Consider the following 21345-nt stretch of genomic DNA (forward strand, 5'->3'; position numbering starts at 1 on the left):
AGGCTGCGTAGTTGGTAAGCATCACTCTAAATCAGTCATTTGACAAAAAAGAACAGAGGATTTTATCTGTAATTAAGTGAAAAAAGCCATCATCAAACTCAGTCTTTCCCCACATTACTATTTAGTAGTTAATATTTCTAACACAATATCCAATTACCATGTGCTCCTTTATATGCTTTCTGGTCACCAACAGGATAAACTAACTTTATATCACCACAATTCTTCTTTTTCTTCTTTGCAGAAGCTTAAAGAAATATAACAAAATATTTATTTTTAATAATGGTGATGACAGAATTACCCAAGATAAACTATTTATCCTTTCATGCCCAAGAGCAGGAGAGCCATATGCTAATCTACATGTAAGATTTTGAGGATCAACTGGAGAAATGTGAGATGAGAGAAAAGACAATTATTCTTGAAATATTATCCCTTCAAGTTAAAAGATATATTTGAAGGAACAGAGTTTTCTTCTGGCAGAAAGGAAAATCTGCACCTGGTTCCTCTGGAACATGTCATTTCCTCTCTGTGGAGAAACATAGTGACTGGACTAAAGACCCACCAGCCCACGGTGACTACTGCAATTCTTGGATGTGCTTTATAGCCAGGCATAAGCAAATACTTCAAAAAGTTCATATGAATACGTAATATAAATCTTTCCATAAGCTTTTTGAAGTACCCTTATATATTTATATATATATATACCTATATTTATATATATATATATATACCTATCTCCATGTATCCCTTCTTTGTGATAGAGGTAATTATAGTTTGGTAATATAAATCTTTCCATAAGCTTTTTGAAGTACCCTTATATATTTATATATATATATACCTATATTTATATATATATATATACCTATCTCCATGTATCCCTTCTTTGTGATAGAGGTAATTATAGTTTCTTTTTCTAACTATTTAGGTGGGCAGAGGATCCTCATTGCACGTGTGCTCAATGGGTTTTCATTAGAGATGTAAAATGTGAGAAAGTAATCTGTCTCTCCACTCACTGATCACTGGAACAGTTTCTTCTGATATTCCCTTTCTCTCTCTTTTCTCTCTGTCCCTCTGGAAGTTGTTTACTTGTTGGAAGATGAAAATGTTACTATAGTGGTATAATTGGATTTCATTTATAAAATAGGCATATTTATTCTTCTGTTACTTTGTTAATATAAATTAAATTCATTTATATCCTACTTCTTCAAAAGAGGATTTTAGGTAACAAATGCTTACGATATCTACTTGAAACTTTTTTCATACCACATGAGAAAGTGAAGATACAGGAATGTAACTAAATGTAACTAAGTGATTTTTTTTATCTGAGGCATGATATTACTATCATTGCCTCGATAAAAATAAATACATTGAATTAATCCATTTAGCAAACATGTATTTAGTACATATATTTCACTTGGTGCTCTGTGAAACACAAAGGTGGGTGTTTACTATCATGAGCGATTAAGACAGTAGGAAGAATATAAGTGTATAAAGAATGGTACGAACTACTAAACAGATTCAAAGGAGAGGGATCTTCCAATTAGGGATTATCAAGAAAGATATTATAGAGTGTAATTTCCAGTGGGACTTAAAGAATTATAGACTTTTGATAGATGGAGACAGTGGGCAGGTCATTATAGGCTGAGAAATGTGGATAAAGAGAAGCCCAGAAGTGGGAAAGGTAACCTGTGTTTTAGAAATGGTCAGTAACCTCATTTGATTGAACAATAAAATAAATGAAATGCTTACTATGTTCTAGAACTTTTGGACTCTTTATAGGAATTATTTAGGAGTATTATCATTGTTTTCAGATGATAAAACTGACTCAGAGAGGCTAAATAATTTGCCCAAGCCACTTACATGGCTAGAAAATAATAAAGTAGGACTTGAACTTCAGCAGTCTGGTTCCAGAGCCTGTGCCCATCACCCTTAGATTAGCTGTCTTCTTCAAGGATGTAGTGTGAAATAAAGTTAAACAGGTTAGGACTGGACTCTAGATGCTGATGAATTTGCTTAGCAGTCTGAGCTTTACTTAATGGGTAACAGTTTTGAAGGCAGGAGAAGAAACCATCAGAACAGAGTTCTAAGTATAATTAGGCAGCAGTGCACACAATGAACTTGAGGTAGGTAAAAATAAGAGCCAACAGGGACTAGTTAGTAATCTACTAGAGTGACACAGGTAGGCTCTGACCTATAAATTGGGTTTATGGGGCAGAAATAGGATTGATGGCACACTGTGCTGATAGCTGTTCTTTCCTGTTACTACACAGCCACAGATAGTTAAAACAAGTCTACATTTTTGCATTCTGGCCATGAAACTTTAGCTAATATCAGACAGGAAAAACTCACTATAATTTTATAATGTTATGAATAAAAGGAAGCTGGGAGAGATTGGACATAGCAAAGTTGTGGCTCTGTGTTTCTCCTTTTAAACTTTGTTCATTTCTTTCTCTTTTCCTTCTGTCCCCTCCTTCCCTACTTCCTCCATTCCATTTTCTCTTCCTTTTTTTTTTCCTGGTACTGTCTGCTCTTAATGGTTGGCAACATAGATAGAACATCAGTAGAACACCATGATGTTGTATAAGAGCAATTGTCTTGCATACAAGTTTTTCAAGTTTCATTAATAAAAAATGCATTATTTTAATATAGTAAAGTTGGTAAGAAATGCAGTACAGGCAAGATTTTCTCCTGAGCCACTTGATAAGATTGTTTAGATTTGTTATAATTTTCATACGTGTCTACTTTTCAACTTGAACTATAACGGGGATATGCCTTAAACAATGGCTGGCAAAAAGTGGATAGCAAGTGTAAACACACGGAGTATTACAAAGGATTTTATGCAGATAATCATTTCCTATTTAGCTATATCATCTTTTAATGTTCTCACATTCACGGTAGGTTCCATCTTGTCCTCTGTATTCAAATGTATTTTTTCCAATATCTTCTCCTTTAAAGCCAGTATCTTGCATTTTTTGTAAATGATAAGCCATTTTTTTCTCTAGAAGTGCTTGTTTCTGAAATATTAAAGAAAATATATTGGATATTATCACATTGCTGTTAAGAAATACACAACAAAAATATATTTAAAATTTGACAGTGTATTAAAAATGGATATCATTCTTGTCTTGTGACTTATAAAGTTGCACTGAATACAAAAATGGGAGGGTAGTAAGGTATAAATTTCCATTTGTGATCAAACATGAAGAATATATTTAACACTCAGATGCAATTTACTCACTGGACACCTTTAAAGAGCTAGTCCAGTTTCTGATCAGATAGGGTCTCTTATCCATAGCTATCCTCGTAAGTTTAAGCAATTTCTCAATCATCTTCAACTGGGATATTCCTGAGTGGCTAACCAAAAGCCATTCAGGTCCACCATAGGTAAACAAAACATAACACATGAAATGTAACTTCCCTTTGTGAACTTCTGGGCTAATATTAACTCTGGGTGTACCAGATAGGAGATAACTACACAGAAAAAAAACCCCATAGATCCTCAGAGGGTTAAGTGGAATATTCAGCAAGAAAATGGATCAACACATGGCATGTAAGGAAACTACCCAAGACCACAGAAAGTACCATCCTAAAGGATTAGAGAGAACAGTGCTTGGCACCTACCTAGGGATGGAAATTATGTATTATCTTACCAGCCATATGGAAAAACTTCATGAGTCACAGGGCATTAGGTAGAGCACTAAGATGGGTCTTGTCTCAGTAGTAGGGAATAACAGTTCCGGATTAAGCATGGTTCTGGCCTCATTGAACAAATCTTAAATAGCAAGACCTGCATGGTCAAACTGTTTTCAAATAAATTATCTACATCCAAAAAAACCTAAAGAATATTTACAGGAATATAAAAATATTCAGTACATGAAGTAAAATTCACAATATCTGGCATCCAATCAAAAAAATCAGTCATGTAAGGAAGCAGCAAAATTTGACCCATAAAAAGAAGTAAATAAATCAATTAAAATAGACCCAGATACGACGCAAATGTTAGAATTAAAGACAAGAATATTACTATAGTTAATATAACTGCATTCTATATGTTTACATAGTAAAGAGGAGACATGGAACACATAAAAAAGACCAAAATCAATTTTATAATATGTGATATGAGTAATACAATGGATACGTTAATGGCAAACTAGACATTGCAGAAGTGATTAGTTACTGTGAATTCAGCATCAGAAACCTTCTGAAAAGAAACACTTAGAGAGAAAACTAATGGGAAAAAATGAAAAGAGTTTCAGTGAGATGAGGGACAACTTCAAGTAGCCTATATACCTATAGAGAGGAAAAAGAAGATAGAATAAATATTTGATAATAATGACCTAAAACATTCTAAAATTGACAAAACAAAAAAACAAAAAAACCATAAACTCACAGGTCCAGGAGTCCCAACTCCAAAAAAATGCACAGAATAAAAAAAGAAAACTCCACCAAGACATATAATAATACAATTTCTCAAAGTCAGTGATGAAGATTTTAAACATTTCCAGGGGAAAAAAAGTTATATTACATAGAAAAGAAAACTGCAGACCAATGTCTCTGATGAATATAGATGCAAAAATCCTCAATAAAATACTACCAATCAGGATACAGCAACACATAAAAAAAAGTTATACACCATGACCAAGTGGGATTCATTTCAGAGATGCAACAATGGTTCAACATACACAAGTCAATAAATGTGAATATAGATACAAAAATCCTCAATAAAATACTACCAATCAGGATACAGCAACACATAAAAAAAGTTATACACCATGACCAAGTGGGATTCATTTCAGAGATGCAACAATGGTTCAACATACACAAGTCAATAAATGTGACACACCACATCAACAAACTCAAGGACAAAAACCATATGATTATCTCTATAGATGCAGAAAAAGCATTCAATAAAATTCAATATCCCTTCAGATGAAGACTCGCAGCAAATGAGGTATAGAAGGAAAGTATCTCAACACAGTAAAAGCTATCAAAGACAAGCCCACAGCCAATATCGTCTTGAATGGTGAAAAACTGAAGGCTTTTCCCTTAAGAACAGGAACAAGAGAAGGATGTCCACTCTCATCTCTACTATTTAATATAATATTGGAAGTACTACACAGAGAAGTCAGGTAAGAGAAAGAAATAAAGGACATCCAGATTGTAAAAGACAAAGTCAATTTTCCTTATTTGCATATGACATGATCTTATATATAGAAAAACCTAAAGATTCTATCAAAAAACTCTTAGAGCTGATTAATAATTTCAGTAAGGTTGCAGGACACAAAGTTAATGCCCCCAAATCAGTTGTGTTTATATTTTCAAATAATGAACTAACAGAAAGTGAAATCAAGAAAGCAAGCCCATTTCCAATAGCCATCAAAAAAAAAAAAAAAAACCAATCTAGGAATTAATTTAACCAAGGAGATGAAAGATCTCTACAATGAGAACTACAAATCACTACTGAAAGAAATTAAATAAGACATAAAAAGATGGGAAGATATTCCATGCTCTTGGGTTGGAAGAATTAACACTCTGAACATGTCCATACTACCAAACGTGATCTATAGATTCAAGGGAAAATATAGGGGAAACACTTCAGGAAGTAGAACTGAGCAAAGACTTTATAAACAAGAGCTCCAAAGCACAAGCAACAAAAGAAAAAATCAATAAATGGGATTATATAAAACTGAAAGGCTTCTGCACAGCAAAGGAAACAATCAACAGAGTGAAATAACAACATACAGAATAGGAGAAAACATTTTCAAACTACACATCTGACAAGGATTTAATATCCAGAATATATAAGTAACTCAAACAACTTAACAGTAAAAAAACAAATAACCAAATTAAAAAATGGGCAAATAACCAAATTAAAAAATGGACATTTTTCAAAAGAAGACATACGAATGGCCAACAGGTACTTAAAAAAATGCTCAACATCACTAATTATCAGGGAAATGCAAATTAAAACCACACTGAGATACCATCTTATCTCAGTTAGACTGGATATTATCAAAAAGATGAGAATAACAAATGCTGGCAAGGATGTGGAGAGAAGGGAACACTCATACACTGCTAGCGGGACCGTAAATTAGCACAGCCATGGAAAACAGTATGGAAGCTTCCAAACAGCTATAGATAGATCTATCATACAATACAGCAATCCCACTTGCAGGTATATACCCAAAGGAATGGAAATCATCATGTTAAAGGGATACCTGCACTCCCATGTTCACTGCAGCTCTATTTACAATAGCCAAGATATGGAAGCAGCCAAAGTGTCCATTGACAGAAGACTGGATAAGGAAAATATGGTATATATACACCAAGGAATACTACTCTTCCATGAAGAAAATGAAACTCTGCCATTTGTAGAAACATGGATGAGCTTGGTGAAGATTATATTAAGTGAAATAAGCCAGGCACAGAGGGAAAAACACCACATGACCTCACTCATAAGTGGAAGCTAAGAGAGAAAGAAGGAAGAAAAGAAAGACCACAGTGGTGCATTGGACTTGTAGAGGGAGAGAGCATACATAGCGTTGCTGGTGTGGGGGGTGGGAGGCTGGGGATTAATTGGGTGGGGGATTTGGGGAATAATCACAATTTGTAGTAATGGGCATCCTGATACTATTGATCTCACCATCACATCCTGGGCACATGTGGTGGCGGTCAGCTTTGTATCCCATGAATGTGCATAATCAATAAAATAAAATAAAAAACTAAAAACAAAAATCCAAATAAGGTCTTAAATGTAAAAAAAGAAAAATGATTTGTTATGCTAACATTAATTGAAAGAAAGCTGGAGAGGCAATATTCATAATACACAAGGTAGTATTAGAGCAAAGAATAGTACCAGGGAAAAAGAAGGTATTTGCATAATGATAAACCAACATTCCTAACCATTTATGCACCTGATAACCAAGATTCAAATAAATAAAACAAAAACTCATGTAAATGCAAGAAGAAATAGACAAATCTAAAAATAGAGTTAGAGATTTTAATAAATTTCTCTCGATAATTGAGAGAATAAGAAAACAAAAACTGAGCTATAATTCAGAAGATTTGAACAGCTCTACCAATGAACTTGATATCTAATGAACATTTATAAATACTCCACACAACAACAGTAGAATACAAATTTTTTAAATTGTGCATTTTAATTGACCAAGAATGATCATATTTAAAGATGATAAAATGTCTCAATATATTTAAAAGGACACTGTAAGTAATAAATTTCATTTTCTTTATAATTTACCCAGTTCCAGTAATTTTGTTATAAGCCACAGAAATGGACTAACACAATCACATTCTCTTATCTTTGCTTTTGTTGCCTGAGCTTTTGAGGTCTTATTCATAAAAATTTTCTCAGTCCTATGTCCTAGGGCATTTCCCCGTGTTTTATTCTAGAAGTTTTATAGTTTCAGATCTTACATTTAAGTCTTCAATTCATCTTGAGTTGATCTTTTACACATTGAGAGAAAGGGGTCTAGTTTCATTCTTCTACACACGGATATCTAGTTTTCTGAGCACCATTTATTGAAGAGGCCGTCCTTTCCCCAGTGTATGTTTTTGGTGCCTTTGTCAAAGATCAGTTGGCTGTACGTACATGAATTTATTTTGGGGTTCTCTATTCCGTTCCATAGGTCCATGTGTCTGTTTTTATGCCAAGTACTTTACTGTTTTGGTTACTACAGCTTTGTGGTATATTTTGAAGTCAGGTAGTGTAATGATTCCTGCTTCATTCTTATTGCTCAGGATTGCTTTGGCTATTCAAGGTCTTTTGCTGTTCCATATGAATTTTAGAATTGATTTTCTATTTCTGTGAAGAATATTACTGGTATTTTGATAGGAATTGCATTGAATCTGTATATCACTTTGAGCAGCATGGATATTTTCACATTAATTCTACCAATCCATGAGCATAGAATGTCCTCTTTAATTTCTTTTATCAGTGTTTTGCAGTTTTCATTGTAAAACTATTTCACTTTCTTTCTTCTTTTCATTCTTCTTTCTTCTTTTCTGCTTTCTTCTTCTTTTTTTTTTTGTAACTACTGCATCTGGGATTGCTTTCTTGATTTCTTTTCTAGTTAGCTCATTGTTGGTGTATACAAACACTATTGATTTTTGTATATTGATTTGCATCCTGCAACTTTACTGAATTTATTTATCAGTTGTAAGAATTTTATGGTGAAGTCTTTACATTTTTCTGTATATAAAACCACGTTATCTGCAAATAGGGACAATTTGACTTCCTCTTTACCAAATTTCAATGCCCTTTATTCCCATATCTTGCCTAATTACTCTGGCTAGAACTTCTAACATTATGTTAAATAGGAGTGGTGAGAGAGGGCTCCCTTGTCTTGTATATAAAACCACGTTATCTGCAAATAGGGACAATTTGACTTCCTCTTTACCAAATTTCAATGCCCTTTATTCCCATATCTTGCCTAATTGCTCTGGCTAGAACTTCTAACATTATGTTAAATAGGAGTGGTGAGAGAGGGCTCCCTTGTCTTTTTCCTGTTGTTAGAGGAAAGGCTTTCAACTTCTTCCCATTCAGGATGATGTTAGCTATGGGTTTGTCATTTATAGTTTCCTTTTCTTTCTCATATGCGTATCTGCTGTACTGGTGGGTTTTATTCTCATGTATTCACGATGGTAGTTATCACCCTTTTGATTCCAGATGTAGGACTCCCTTGAGGATTTCTTGTAGGGCCAGTCTGGTGATGGTGAATTCCCATAAATTTTGTTTGTCTGGGAAATACACTATTTTTCCTTCATTTCCGAAGGATAACTTTGCTGAGTATAGCATTCTTGGCTGGCAGAGGTGTTTTTGTTTTTTGGGTTTTTTTTCCTCTTTCTTTAAGCACTTTGAATATAACTTCCTACTCTCTACTGGCTTTTAAGGTTTCTGATGAGAAGACTACTGTCAGTTTGAAGAGGATTCCCTTATAGGTAACTTGATGATTTTCTCTTGCTGTTTTTAGAATTCTCTCCTTGCATTTGACTTTTGACAATTTCATTATAATGTGATCTCAGGGAAGACTTTTTTGAGTTGAGTCTGTTCGGGAATCTTTGAGCCTCTTGCTTCTGGAAGACTGTATCTATCTCTCTGAATGCTTGGGAAATTTTCAGTTGTTATTTTGTTAAATCGGTTTTCAGTGTCTTTTCTTTTTCTTCCCTTTCCAGAACACCCATAATAGGAATGTTTGTTCACTTATGGTTGTCTGATAGACGTCATAGTCTTTCTTCACTTTTTAAAATTCTCCTCCCTCTCTCTCTCTCCTCTCTCTCCTCTCTCTCTCCCTCTTTCTCTCTCTCTCTCCTTCTCCTAGTGGGTTAATTCAAAAGGACTGTCTTCAAGCTCAGAAATTCTTTCTTCTGCTTGTTCTAGCCTGACCTGTTGCTTAAGCTCTCAGTTGTATTTTTTATTTCATTGAATAAATTCTTCAGTTCCAGGATTTCTGTTTGATTCTTTGTTATGATATCTCTTGTTGAATTTTTCTTTCAGGTCCTGGAATGTTTTTCTGACTTCATTATATTTTTTTGCACTTTGTTGAGTTTCCTTAAGATTATTGTTTGGAATTTCTTTTCAGGCATTTCATAGGTTTCCTATTGTTTGGGGTCTGGTATTGGAGAATTATTGTCTTCCTTTGGGGCTGTCATGTTTCCTTGTTGTTTCATGCTTCTCATGTTTCTGTGTTGACATCTGAGCATCTGGTGGTGCAGTGCTTCTTCTAATTTTTGGAGTAGTTTTTGAAGGGAGAAATTCTTTCCTGCAGAAGTGCCATATATTGACAGTCAGGCTGGGAGTTTAGGTTTGGTTCTGGGTGAGTATGGAAGTGTAGTCTTCATGTGACTTCTTCAACTATATTCAGTCTTAGAGTTGTGGGTACCTTCATGGCCTAGAGGGTAGGGTTCTCAGGAGTTTCTTGCTGGAGTGGTTGATACTGGGGAGGATTGTTGAGGCTGTGGGCACACGGGACTGGTACACTCCTGCAACCTCTCTGCTGTGGTGGGAGACTCTACTGGTCTCCCCAAGTTGGGAAGGCCTCTGTGTTCCTGGGGGAGGTGGGTGGGCTTTCCAAAACTTCCCCTCTAGGGTAGGTGGATCTATACAAGTTTACCAGGACGTGTAGGACTTTGTGTACCCGGGAGGGTCTGGCACACTCACTGTACTCGTCACATAATAATTCAATAAAACCACAGAAGAAAACATTGATGAAAGCTGATATTCATTACTGATAAAAATTCTCAACAAACTAGCAGAAGAGAATTTCCTGAACCTGATGAAGGGCATCTGTGAAAAAACCACAGCTAACCTTGTAATTAATAATGACATAGTTAATACTTTTCCTCTGAGATTAGTAACAAGACAAAGATAGCCACTATTATTGCTGCTGTTCAACTTTACACTAGAGGTTCTATTCAGTGCAATCATGCAAGAAAAAGAAACAAAAGGCATTCACATAGGAATAAATAAAACCAAGTTTATTCACAGAAAACATAGTTATCTATGTAGAATATCAATTGGAATCTAGGAAAAAAAACTATTGTAACTAATAATTGATTTTAACAATGTAATATGCAAGATGAGTATGCATAAATCAGTTGTTTTTCTATATACTAAATCAAATAACCAAAATTTGAAATTGAAAAATTAAAATTATAAATGCATAAAAACTATGAATAACTAGGGATGAATCTATCAAAGGATATTTAAGAATTGTACCCTGCAAACTACATAACATTAATAATAGAAATTAAGGAGACAAAAATAAATCCAGAGCCCTATCTGGTTCATGAGTCAAAAGATAATATTTTCAAGATGTCAATTGAGTCCAAACTGATCTCTAAAGTTAATACAAGTCTAATCAAATTCTCAGCAACACTTTTTGATAGAAATTGGTAAGGTGATTATAAAATTTATATGGAAATGCAAAAGGCTTAAATTGGCCAAAACAACTGAAATAGAAGAACAAACTTGAAAGCCTAGCACAACTGATTTAAAGAATTATTAAAGGTACAATAATCAAAACAGTATAGTAAACAAAAAGTCAAAGAACAGGAAAGAATCAAAAAATAAACCTACACAAATGATTTTTGATAAAGATGTTAAGGGTAAAATCTAAACTCTATAATATAAGCACATAATTTGGAGTAAGAATAAATACAATGTCAAATTTGAAATCATAAGACATGACATTAGGAAACATCCAAACAAACTGTAAATCTCTTATGTTAAAACAAGACACACAAAAAAACTAATTTTAGAATAACTCCATTGGAAATACCGATAGTTCAAATGGTTCTGCCATTAACACAGCTCAGGCAGCCTGTGGTGTTACCATGACTACAATCAGTGGCCATGTCTAATTGGCACTCTCATATTTTGAACCATTGCATTAGTCTTGACTAAAATTAATCAGGACTCCTCGAATAGTAATTGACATCAGGAAAAAAAAGAGAGAGAGAGAGAGAAAATAAAAAACCTGGGCATTTTATTGCTCCTAAGAAACAAAGATAACTTTTAGAGGTATGCATTTTCAAAGCAAAAACAAGAGGCCAACTTGAAGAGACCTTCCACTGAGAAAAAGTGGTGAAAATTGAATATTAGAAAATAATAATTACAGTATGTTAGAATAAGCTGAGTCTACCATATGAGCATTGAGACTCAAACAATATAAAAAGGTACATGTAACAAGCATACAATTAAAGATATACATACTTCAATTTCCAATATTTTTACAAAATTAGTATATAATGGTATATGTCAATGATATATGTATTACAAACCAAACAATGTAAATCTCACACTCTCACACCTGGGTTTGTCAATAATAACCTACCTAAAGTTGTTACTTACAATTTTAGTTTAAATTTATTGACATAGAAAGTTGTTAATGCACTAAAAAGTTAATAGAGTTGTGGTGGAATTACAGATGTCTTCTCTTTTTCTTTGTCCTTATTTATATTCCAAATCCCAAAATATTATATATTATTACAGTTAAAAACAATTAAGTTAAATAAAATTAACCGGTAGGGAAAAATGGAGAACTTTTACCAAGAATTTCCAGTTCTAAGAAAAACTTAATTGGTTAAGTTTTTATAGGGACTACAAGTATAGTTCATGGTGTGAAGAGAAAGCCAAAAATAGTTATATCAAAAATAAGGCAGTACTTTTTATATTATGGTCAAAATACAATAATAAAAATGTTCATAGCTTTCAGTTTTGAATAATGCATATCATTTGGGGTAACTGGCCCAACGTCAACTCACAAAGTAATTTTTACTTTGAAAAATCTAAACTAACAAAACCTTCTCTTCAAACAGCCCAAGTTAGAGGTTAAAGCTCACCCTACCTTCCTATGACTCTCCTCTCTGCTTTTACGCCGTTGTTCTTCTATCCTCTGCTGTCTTTTAACATCTTCTCCAATCTTTGTCAGAAGTAACATCTCTTTTGTCTTCCATTCCTGGACAGCACAATATTACTGTACTCAGTGTGTGTTCCCCTCACAATAATTAATACTTAATAATTAATAATTAATTGTATTTTGTTCCACCAAGAAGTAAATTAGACACATCAAGGGTCTAACAGAAATCAGGTCAAGCATACTGAAAGTCATGCATTGGCTTTAGAATGGGCTTTTTTTGTTGCACTCCTATTAGGAATGCAGGTATGATTATTTTTTACTAAATCTAAATTTAAAAATTTTCCTCTCCATGTTGAGGCTATAGGCGAGTTAAATAGTGTCTAGTAACTTTGTCAAACTGCTCTTTAAAAGGAGAAACAGGTTCATATATCTATTTTGTGGTATCTGCCTCATTATTTCATGTACTAACTTGTATATTATAGCTGTGAAGAAAGTTTAATGGGTGTAAATTATTTAGAATTGAAATGACTTCAAGCAGTATGACATAGTTAAAATTTTCCAAAAAAAAAAAAAACTATACACAAGTTTTCTCTCAGTATCTTAAATCTGATATCTCTCACCTCTTCAATTTTTCTGCGAAGACTAAGTTTTCTTCTTGTGTGTTCCTGCTGTTGTCTTTCTTCTCTATCCATCAGGATTAGGCGTTGCTCTTCTGCTGTGCGCTCAAGTCGTTCTAATTCTCGACTTATCATATCCAAATATCTGAGTAAGAGTACAAATATTATTGAGGGTGAATTGGGTGTTTCCTGTATGGTAGCATAATCTGCTTTGATACTCCCAAACCACCTCCTTGCTTGCTTTTCATTTCTTGAACCACAGGAACTTTAAAGTTTTTCTATCAGTCTTGTTCATGGACTTGTTCAACGTCAGCCTGATCCACCAACTCACCATGTTTTACTCATTCTGAAGTCTCTCTACTATAACAGTATCAGTTATCATGGCCAAAATAATGGTAAAATGTGGAGCAAACTGATTAAAAGCATTTTGCACAGTAAACATCCATAGCAAAGTAGGTTTAAGAGTATGAATTTGCAAAGAAGGCTGAAATAACTGAAGCAGTGACTACAAACACGCGAGAAAAAACAGAACACTTGAATTTCCTAAGAAAAAAGTGGGTACTAGATTCCTTGTAATTTACAAGTCCTTGAACAATTCTCCCATCTATAGCCTGGGTCTCTGGTACATCAATATGTATTATGGCACTACCATGAAACAAAACCATAGAATATAAAAGAGGTAATGCAGCACAATCCTTCACACCTAGCAACGGGAAAAAAGAAAAAATCTATAGAAGCCTTTCACTTCCTAGGAAATGGGCTTGATCATGGAATGGTAATAAATGAGTGTAAGTGAATAATATCTGAATGAGCTTAAATGGTTTTTACAGACAACACAAATTCATATTGATATTAGATGAAGTTATATCAAAACTATTTTTTTTTACTTTGTGCTAACTTTCTCAGACTTAATGTTGACAGTCCTTAAAGATGTATCATAAAAATCTGTTTTTACAGACAACACAAATTCATATTGATATTAGATGAAGTTATATCAAAACTATTTTTTTTCACTTTGTGCTAACTTTCTCAGACTTAATGTTGACAGTCCTTAAAGATGTATCATAAAAATCTGTTATTATTTGAGGCATGTGCTATAGATAATTTCCCCTCCTAAAGAAAGGATTTGGATCTGATTTTTTTCTTCAGTTAGTTTTGCTCAGCTCTTGGGCTCCCAGCAACCCTGACTTCTTTGACAGATTTTTCTCTTCATAATCTTGGAACCAAGGTTCCCAATTCCTGTACATCTCCCTTTCTTCCTCTCCACATTGAGGGCTACAGGGGCATTATATAGTGCCTAGTACTTTTTAAAAATCTGTCTTCAATTCTTTTCAGTATCGTTTCAACTTATTTGGGTCCAAAGATACACATAAAATATTCATTAACTTTAATCTTACCTGTGCCTTATTAACCGCTCCTGGTCCTTACTACAGTGGGTACCCTCTTGTAACAACCAATTTTGGAACTGTGCAACATCAGAATGTTCAGGAATTTGATTGTTTTCCTGTAGTTTATGTAGTTGTTTTGCAAGCATTTCCTATTTAAAGAAAGTGTGTATTATACATATTCATATAAGAAATGTGTTTTTTACATTTCATAGAAATAAAACCATTAAAATTTCTAAATTTCGTTAAGTAGTTATTTCTGTATAACTGCATTTAAGCCTATTTTGAATCAGACATAGACAACTGAACTAAAATAAAGATTTGATTTCTCTGAAAATAAAAGATAAACAATTTATTTGTCTATCTATTTTGAAGAATTAAATGAAAATACAGAAGAAGTAGAGGAGAAACTCTAGGTGCAGAGAAGTGAAGTAGGAAAAAGTATAGAATACTTACATGTATAGGGACATCATTCTCATTTTTATCCAATTCTCTTATCTTTACAACATTAATTTTTAAAAACACAGATGCACAAACCTTTCTCATTTTGATCCAACTTTCATGACCCTAAAACCTGAATTAACTCACACACATACGCACACACAACTTTGAGTCAAAAATTGAAAGGAAGTCACTATAATGACTCACTCTACACCCAATTATTCCACTTCATCTTTAGGAATATTTTTTACTGGATTAATACAGGTGCATGTGTATGGGTACAAACACAGAGAGTACATGTTCTTTGAGTCACCTGTAGGACACTACTGCTATTTATACTGTTCTCCTATTACTTAAACTGTTTTGGGTTTGTGTTCCAGCTTAAGAATTCTGCTGCCACAATAGATGCATCTCACTGGCACCAGCTCAGGTAGAAGAAACACATCTGACTAGCAATTTAATTACTAAATTATGCCAGCTGCCATTAGTATATAGATAGATAACCTAGTCCCTTTCCTCCTTTTAGCCAAATATAACAACTTCCAAGTATTGTTTATTTCTGCTCTAAATTTTCATTTGGATAAAATATTTAATTGCACTGTCAATAGTTATAGGTCAAAATATTACAAGAAAATACTGTACACACAAGGAAACCTTTCTTTCAAAACATAAAGAAACCAAATTTAAGTATTTAACTTACTTGTTCTCTTACATAGTTTCTTTCAAAGTCTAATTTCAAACTGGTAAGATATTGCCTATACTTATTCAATTCCCTCAAGGTACATACAACCTAAAACAAAAACAAAAATAAACATATTTTAAATATATAAATATTTAAAAATCAGAGCAATAACTTTCCAGGGGAAAATATTAATGACATATAATTTGATGACATTTTGGCATTAAGAGCAATAAATTGCAAACAATTTTATTAGTACTACCTCTCAACATTTGTTAATCAACAGGAAATTTCTATCCCAAAATATTACTTTATTAATATGATCCAGACCATAATGAAGAATTTAGTATGCACACTTAATTGAAGTTATTAAAATAATAATTTCAATTAATTGTAACTGGAGTGTAATTGTAAATGTAGTAATAATATTCAACCCTAATAAAAATGTATTCTATCAGGATTCTAACAGACTGAATTTTGCTAGGTTCCTATTTCATCCCAAGTTTTTTCTAAAGTGTATAGGACATAATCCTTAACAAGTGTACAGTGCCATTGGAGACTGAGAAAAAGTACAATGATACAATTGGGAAAATTAATATATCCTTACATCCTCAAATTATTTGTCAATAATCTTTTGATATTACAAAGAAAAAAGGTAAAGGGAGAAGTAGTATCATTGAGAAAAAACAGTCTTCTGATTTCTCTTGACCCAAGTACTGAGTAATATATGGAATTGCCCATCAAGTATCCTCTTACGGCCAAGTTAAAGATGATACTGGCCACCAGTGAGATATAGCTAGCTTATATCAAGTTTTGAAGATTTCATTGATTAAAAAGGAAGTAATCTGCAACCCACTTTATTATTGCTGGTGATGTAGCCACCTTTCTTTAATCTCCTCAGGATATCTTTGCGCTTGTAGTACGCTCTTAAATGTGGATCATGAAGACTTTTATATTCATTTTCCAAAAGTCGACAATAAGGATCAGTCAGGTTAAAGCCATAAGAAGGTCGAAAAAGCTGCAAACACAAACTCCAAGATATTACAGATTTAACATTAATGAATTTATACTTTTAAATAATCTGTTTAAGTGACTAGAATGATCACAGAAAATACAACATGAAAGAAGAATATAAAGTGGGGAAATCCAGCAATAGAAAGATTTGAGTGGGGAAAGCTTAACTGCCTTTCCCTTCCTCTTTTCCTCACTTACATGAATTATTCCAAAAGCCCACCCTCATCCAATTATTTCCTCCTCTGATCCTTATCAGCCCCTGACTCTGAGCCAAAGAAGGTAGGAAGAGAGGAAAAGAAAGGGAATACGATATAATTTGTTTTAAGATATAAAGTCAATGCTAGGATGCTCCCTTTTTCTCCTCCCTCTTTCAGATCAAGGAACTATGTTCAAAAGATAAAGGAATAATATTAATTATGATTATTGTATTCAGTCATCTGAAAATGAAAAAAAAAAACTAACAGAAAATCTTTCACCATGATTCATGTAAATAACTTTAACAAATAATAGAAGTAAAACTTAGATGTTAAATAAACATTTTAGGTTTTTAATGCCAGAAACCCAACTATTTGAGTGCTACAGTCAGAACAAAATTCAAGGTCTATATTATACAGTTTAACATATTGAAGAATTAATTTCAAAGGATATTTATAAGAATTGAGGTTTCTCCGTATGTGTAAAGAACAAGTACAGATTTAACAATAGCCACGAACAACATATAAAGGGAAAAAAAGACTATCAGCTAAGAGTCTTGTTTCTATATCTGTTGCTTTAGAAGACGCGAGAAATTGAAACAAGACAGTATTCTGATCAAGTCTCGTTTGAGTATTTAATCTCATTTATGAATTAAAACATTACCAAAGTGAGTTTTTTTTTTTTTTTGGTGTGAGTTCTTGGTTAATTTTTCAAGAGCAGGATAGTGATAATGTCTTATTGGGGGACATCTGAAGGGAAAGAGTGCAGGATGGAAGCAGGTGTGGAAACTGGGTTAATGTTGTCTTTCCATTCTTTCTTTTTGTTTTAAGTTTGCTTGGCCAGAACAACATAAGCTTTGGTCCAAAGTAATGTCAAATCAGGACCCAGTTCAGATGTGAGACACTTTAAATATGTGGGGGATGTAGCAAACCAGAGAGCACCACCTGCCCTGTTTGCAGGCATCCAGATCAACTTATACTAACACACAACATTATGCACCAATCCAGACTTGCCTATAGGTACCAAATTATGACCTGTGTTCAGTCTGGCTGTAGCCACAACTACAGTTCACTTCTTGAACACTAAAGATCCTGGCTAGATGGAACCCCAAAAAGAACTCCTGCAAGGTAGGTAGTTGGATGCTTTATATGTGAGCAAAAAGGTCAATGGGAGGAACGTAAAAAGATACTAGCTCTCCCTTTGCACTTAAAAGTTTATTTGTTAAGTTTCTGGCCTCTTGTTTAACACCAACCTTTAATCCCTTCCAAGAGGCCTAATCAGAAAGCTAGATTCCCTGATTACCAAAGCTTCTCCGAGAAGGCAAAGAAAGGAATTAAATCTATAGGGCAAAGTCTTAAATTCAGTGAGATCAGATATGAAGCCCATATCTTTCTTGGAAGAGAAATAATAATAATAAGTTACAGAGTGGATTGATAATCTCTTTTATATGGTAACATTTAGCTGTCAACTTCTTTTGGATGTTGTGACAGGCATACGTTTCTGAGGACCAAACCTGACACCTTTGAATAAATCTGTTCATTAGAGCCAGGGTAACCCTACTATCATTAATCTAAATAATTGGTTTTCTTTAAAATATATAAATATAAAGCAAAGCATTACTTCATCAAGAAGATCACACTGAAGGAGAAAGAAGAATCTCACGAAATTAGTCTTTAGGGAATTAGGCTGGGGCCTGGTTATAATAAAATGAATACATTTCAGGGGAATTGATGTTAATAAAGAATAGAGAGAACATCTTTTTAAAAAGTAGTAGACAAGTGAATTAATGGTTGACAGAGAAAATGGCAATACAGTAAACAATATATTTGAGGAAGCAAACAAAAGACAAAGCTAAGTTTACACACTAAACAGAAATTTTATCACTAGTAGTGGAATAAATTTCAAGCACGTTTTAGCAAAGCTAGTTTGTATAGATGTGACACAGATTGTATGAGGTTGGCATATTTTTAGTTAGTTTGCTCATTTTAGTAGAACAAATTGGTTTTCAAAAAAGGAAATTATATATTTTCCAGAAACAAAACGTACTTTAAGAAATCATGTTCATTAGGTTTTATGGACTGAACGTCTCCCCCAAAATTCATATGTTGCAATCCTAACCCCCCAATGTGATGGTATTAGGATGTGGGGCCGTGGTAGGTAATTAAGTCATGAGGGTGGAGCTCTTATGAATGGGACTAATGCTCTTACAAAAGAGACCAGAGAGCTCTCTAGCGCCCTTTCTGCCATGTGAGGGTACAATAAGAAGACCCCAGAGGGCCCTCATCAGATCTTGACTATGCTGATACCTCCATCTTAGATTTTCAGACTCCAGAACTGTGATAAATAAATTTCTGTTGTTTTCAAGCCATCTGGTCTGTGGTACTTTGCTATAGCAGCCTATAGGCAAGTTAGGCAAGTATCAAATACCAAGGGGCCCTACTTATTTCGGATGACATCACAGACAGTGGAAGGGTATAATAGTCACTCAGAATTCTTTCTTGTAGAATTTTTTGCAATATTGAAAGCAACCACTCAAAAAGAATATAGTAAATCTACTTCAGCCTTGGCTACTTAGACAAGGGCTGGAGATCTGGGGTTGGGGTAGCATTGAGGAAGACTAAAAACATAGGAAGGTTTGAGGGAAGTACACTCTACAATCCAGTATGATTAAGTGATGAGTGAGATCACGCAAAATAAGGGCAATGTGATTTCTAAGCACAGATAACCTAATTGTGGGTATTTATAGTTCAGAAAGAATCTTGAAAGATTCATAAATTGGGAAGAAGGAAAAAGGATATGCCAGGTTTGGGGGCAAGGTGGACGAAAGCACAGAAGTATTAGCATGGTATGAATTTCACACACGAAATTGCTTTATATGCATCTCAAACAAAAAACTCCGTTTAAATCTGGGTTTCATTATTTTTTTCCTATGAATGTTAGTGCAAATTCCCTTAATGGACTTTGTGGAACCTCTGAATTTAACATCAAATACAAAAGGGTACAAAAAAACAACAAAAAACTAATGTAAGATGATAAAAATGAGTTTACCTTTTCACTTAATTTCGTAGTAAAGAATACAGTATCGCTTCCTGGGATCATAGGGAGTTTGACGCCTAGAGGCAGATCGAGTAGCTGAGCCGCTCGGACCCCCGGAAAGTGGGTTTTGTGCGCGCCCTGTCAGAAACAATGGGAGAGTCTTGTCTCCTCTTAGGTCGTGATCCTTTCGTGTAGGCCAATCTACTCCCACTCCCATCAAAGAAACCTGGGTCACACACTCAGGGGTGGAGGAGCTCGCCTTGTCGGACACCCCCGAAGCCCTCCCGCTCCCCGAGTCGCCGGTGCTCCTCAGGTCTCACCACAGCCAGCGAAGCCCGAGCGGCCGCCACCGGTGCGCGGCCGGAAGGCGCCCGAAGCTGGACGGTTAAGAACCGAGGGACCCGTATGTGGCGGCCCCTGCCCCCGCCCCCACTAGGCCTGAGGCTCGGCAGAGGACCGCAACGGCACGCCTGCGGACACTCACGTCTCCGCACTGCTGGCTGTACGCGGCCAGGCCGCTGGTGGCCGTCTTGCCGGCAGCGACGTTGGCCGTCTTCGAGCAGGCGCTGAGGTACAGCTCCATGACCCGCCGCGGCCCCTCGGCTCCGCCTCACCCTCCACTCTCGCCTTCCCTCGCACCCCTTCGCCGTCCTCCCTCGGTCCCGACCGGACCGGGAATGGCTTGTGCCCCGTGTCCCCAAGGCCCCACGGCCGCCGCGTTCCAGGCTCCGAGCGGTGGGGGAGGGGCGGCCTTCTGCGCTGGCTCCCGCAGGGTTGGAAAAGTAGGTTCCAGAGGCCTGGTCGGAGAGGACCACAGTGGAAACCATCACCCCTCAGCCAGTCCAAACGAAAACCTACGAAGCTGTGTTGGTGGGGAGCTGGCTAATTTCAGGCCATTTACCTTATTTCTTACCCTGAAGCACCCCCAGTGAAGGGAGAGAATGTGTTGAAAAATACAATGTAACTTTTTCCTTTCCAGATGGTGTGCCGATCAAATATATTTACACTAGAATGAGAAGAGAGACAGTCAACTCTCATGGGCCAAGAAAGAAATCAGTAATATTTAATACACAATGTAGTTCATTCATATTCTTCTTTATTTTAAGCACAGAAAATTACTAAAATGAATGAAAATAAACAGACCTTGTTCAGGTCATGGTGCACAGAACAGATGATAAAGCTATAGGCTCGTTGGTGGTATTAATGTTGGTTTTTCTACTATTTTTCCTAATTTTATACTAGTGAAATCCAACATGAGAAGCAAATATGTACATAATTTTTCAAGAAATAAGATGTAAAAGATGATTTTATTTTTTAAAATGATGAGAAAGGAGAATGGTTTGTTGGTTAAGGATGATCCCTTGTAACTGAGCCCATTTCAAAGTTTTATAAATGAGGTAAATAATTTCTCCAAGCCCAAAGTTCCTCTTTGTAAAACAGAGATTGTAGTAACTGTCTCACATGTTAATGAAAGAATATAATGTTGCATACTTTGTTAGTTGACTACCACAATAAATGGTACAAAATAGGCATTAGTTATCTATTGCTATATAATAAATTGTCCTAAAACATAGCAGCTTAAAACAACAAATATTTGGTATTAC

At 35.0% G+C, this 21345-nt stretch overlaps 1 protein-coding gene across 1 annotated transcript in view; it reads right to left on the minus strand.

Annotated features, from left to right (window-relative positions):
- The window catches only part of FSIP2 (fibrous sheath interacting protein 2), a 95959-nt gene extending 75635 nt beyond the window's left edge, over positions 1-20324 (minus strand). The window contains exons 1-9 of the mRNA XM_008573347.1: positions 20226-20324; positions 19754-19879; positions 16353-16514; positions 15518-15607; positions 14389-14528; positions 12995-13136; positions 12363-12473; positions 2891-3011; positions 158-244 (exon numbers count right to left, since the gene is read on the minus strand). Coding sequence (XP_008571569.1) covers positions 158-244; positions 2891-3011; positions 12363-12473; positions 12995-13136; positions 14389-14528; positions 15518-15607; positions 16353-16514; positions 19754-19879; positions 20226-20324 — 1078 coding nt within the window. The remainder of the gene's footprint in view (positions 1-157; positions 245-2890; positions 3012-12362; positions 12474-12994; positions 13137-14388; positions 14529-15517; positions 15608-16352; positions 16515-19753; positions 19880-20225) is intronic.
- Positions 20325-21345: the final 1021 nt, after the last annotated feature.

This window comes from Galeopterus variegatus, unplaced genomic scaffold (genome assembly GCF_000696425.1).
Source record: "Galeopterus variegatus unplaced genomic scaffold, G_variegatus-3.0.2 Scaffold907, whole genome shotgun sequence".
In the NCBI taxonomy this organism is placed as follows: Eukaryota; Metazoa; Chordata; class Mammalia; order Dermoptera; family Cynocephalidae; genus Galeopterus; species Galeopterus variegatus.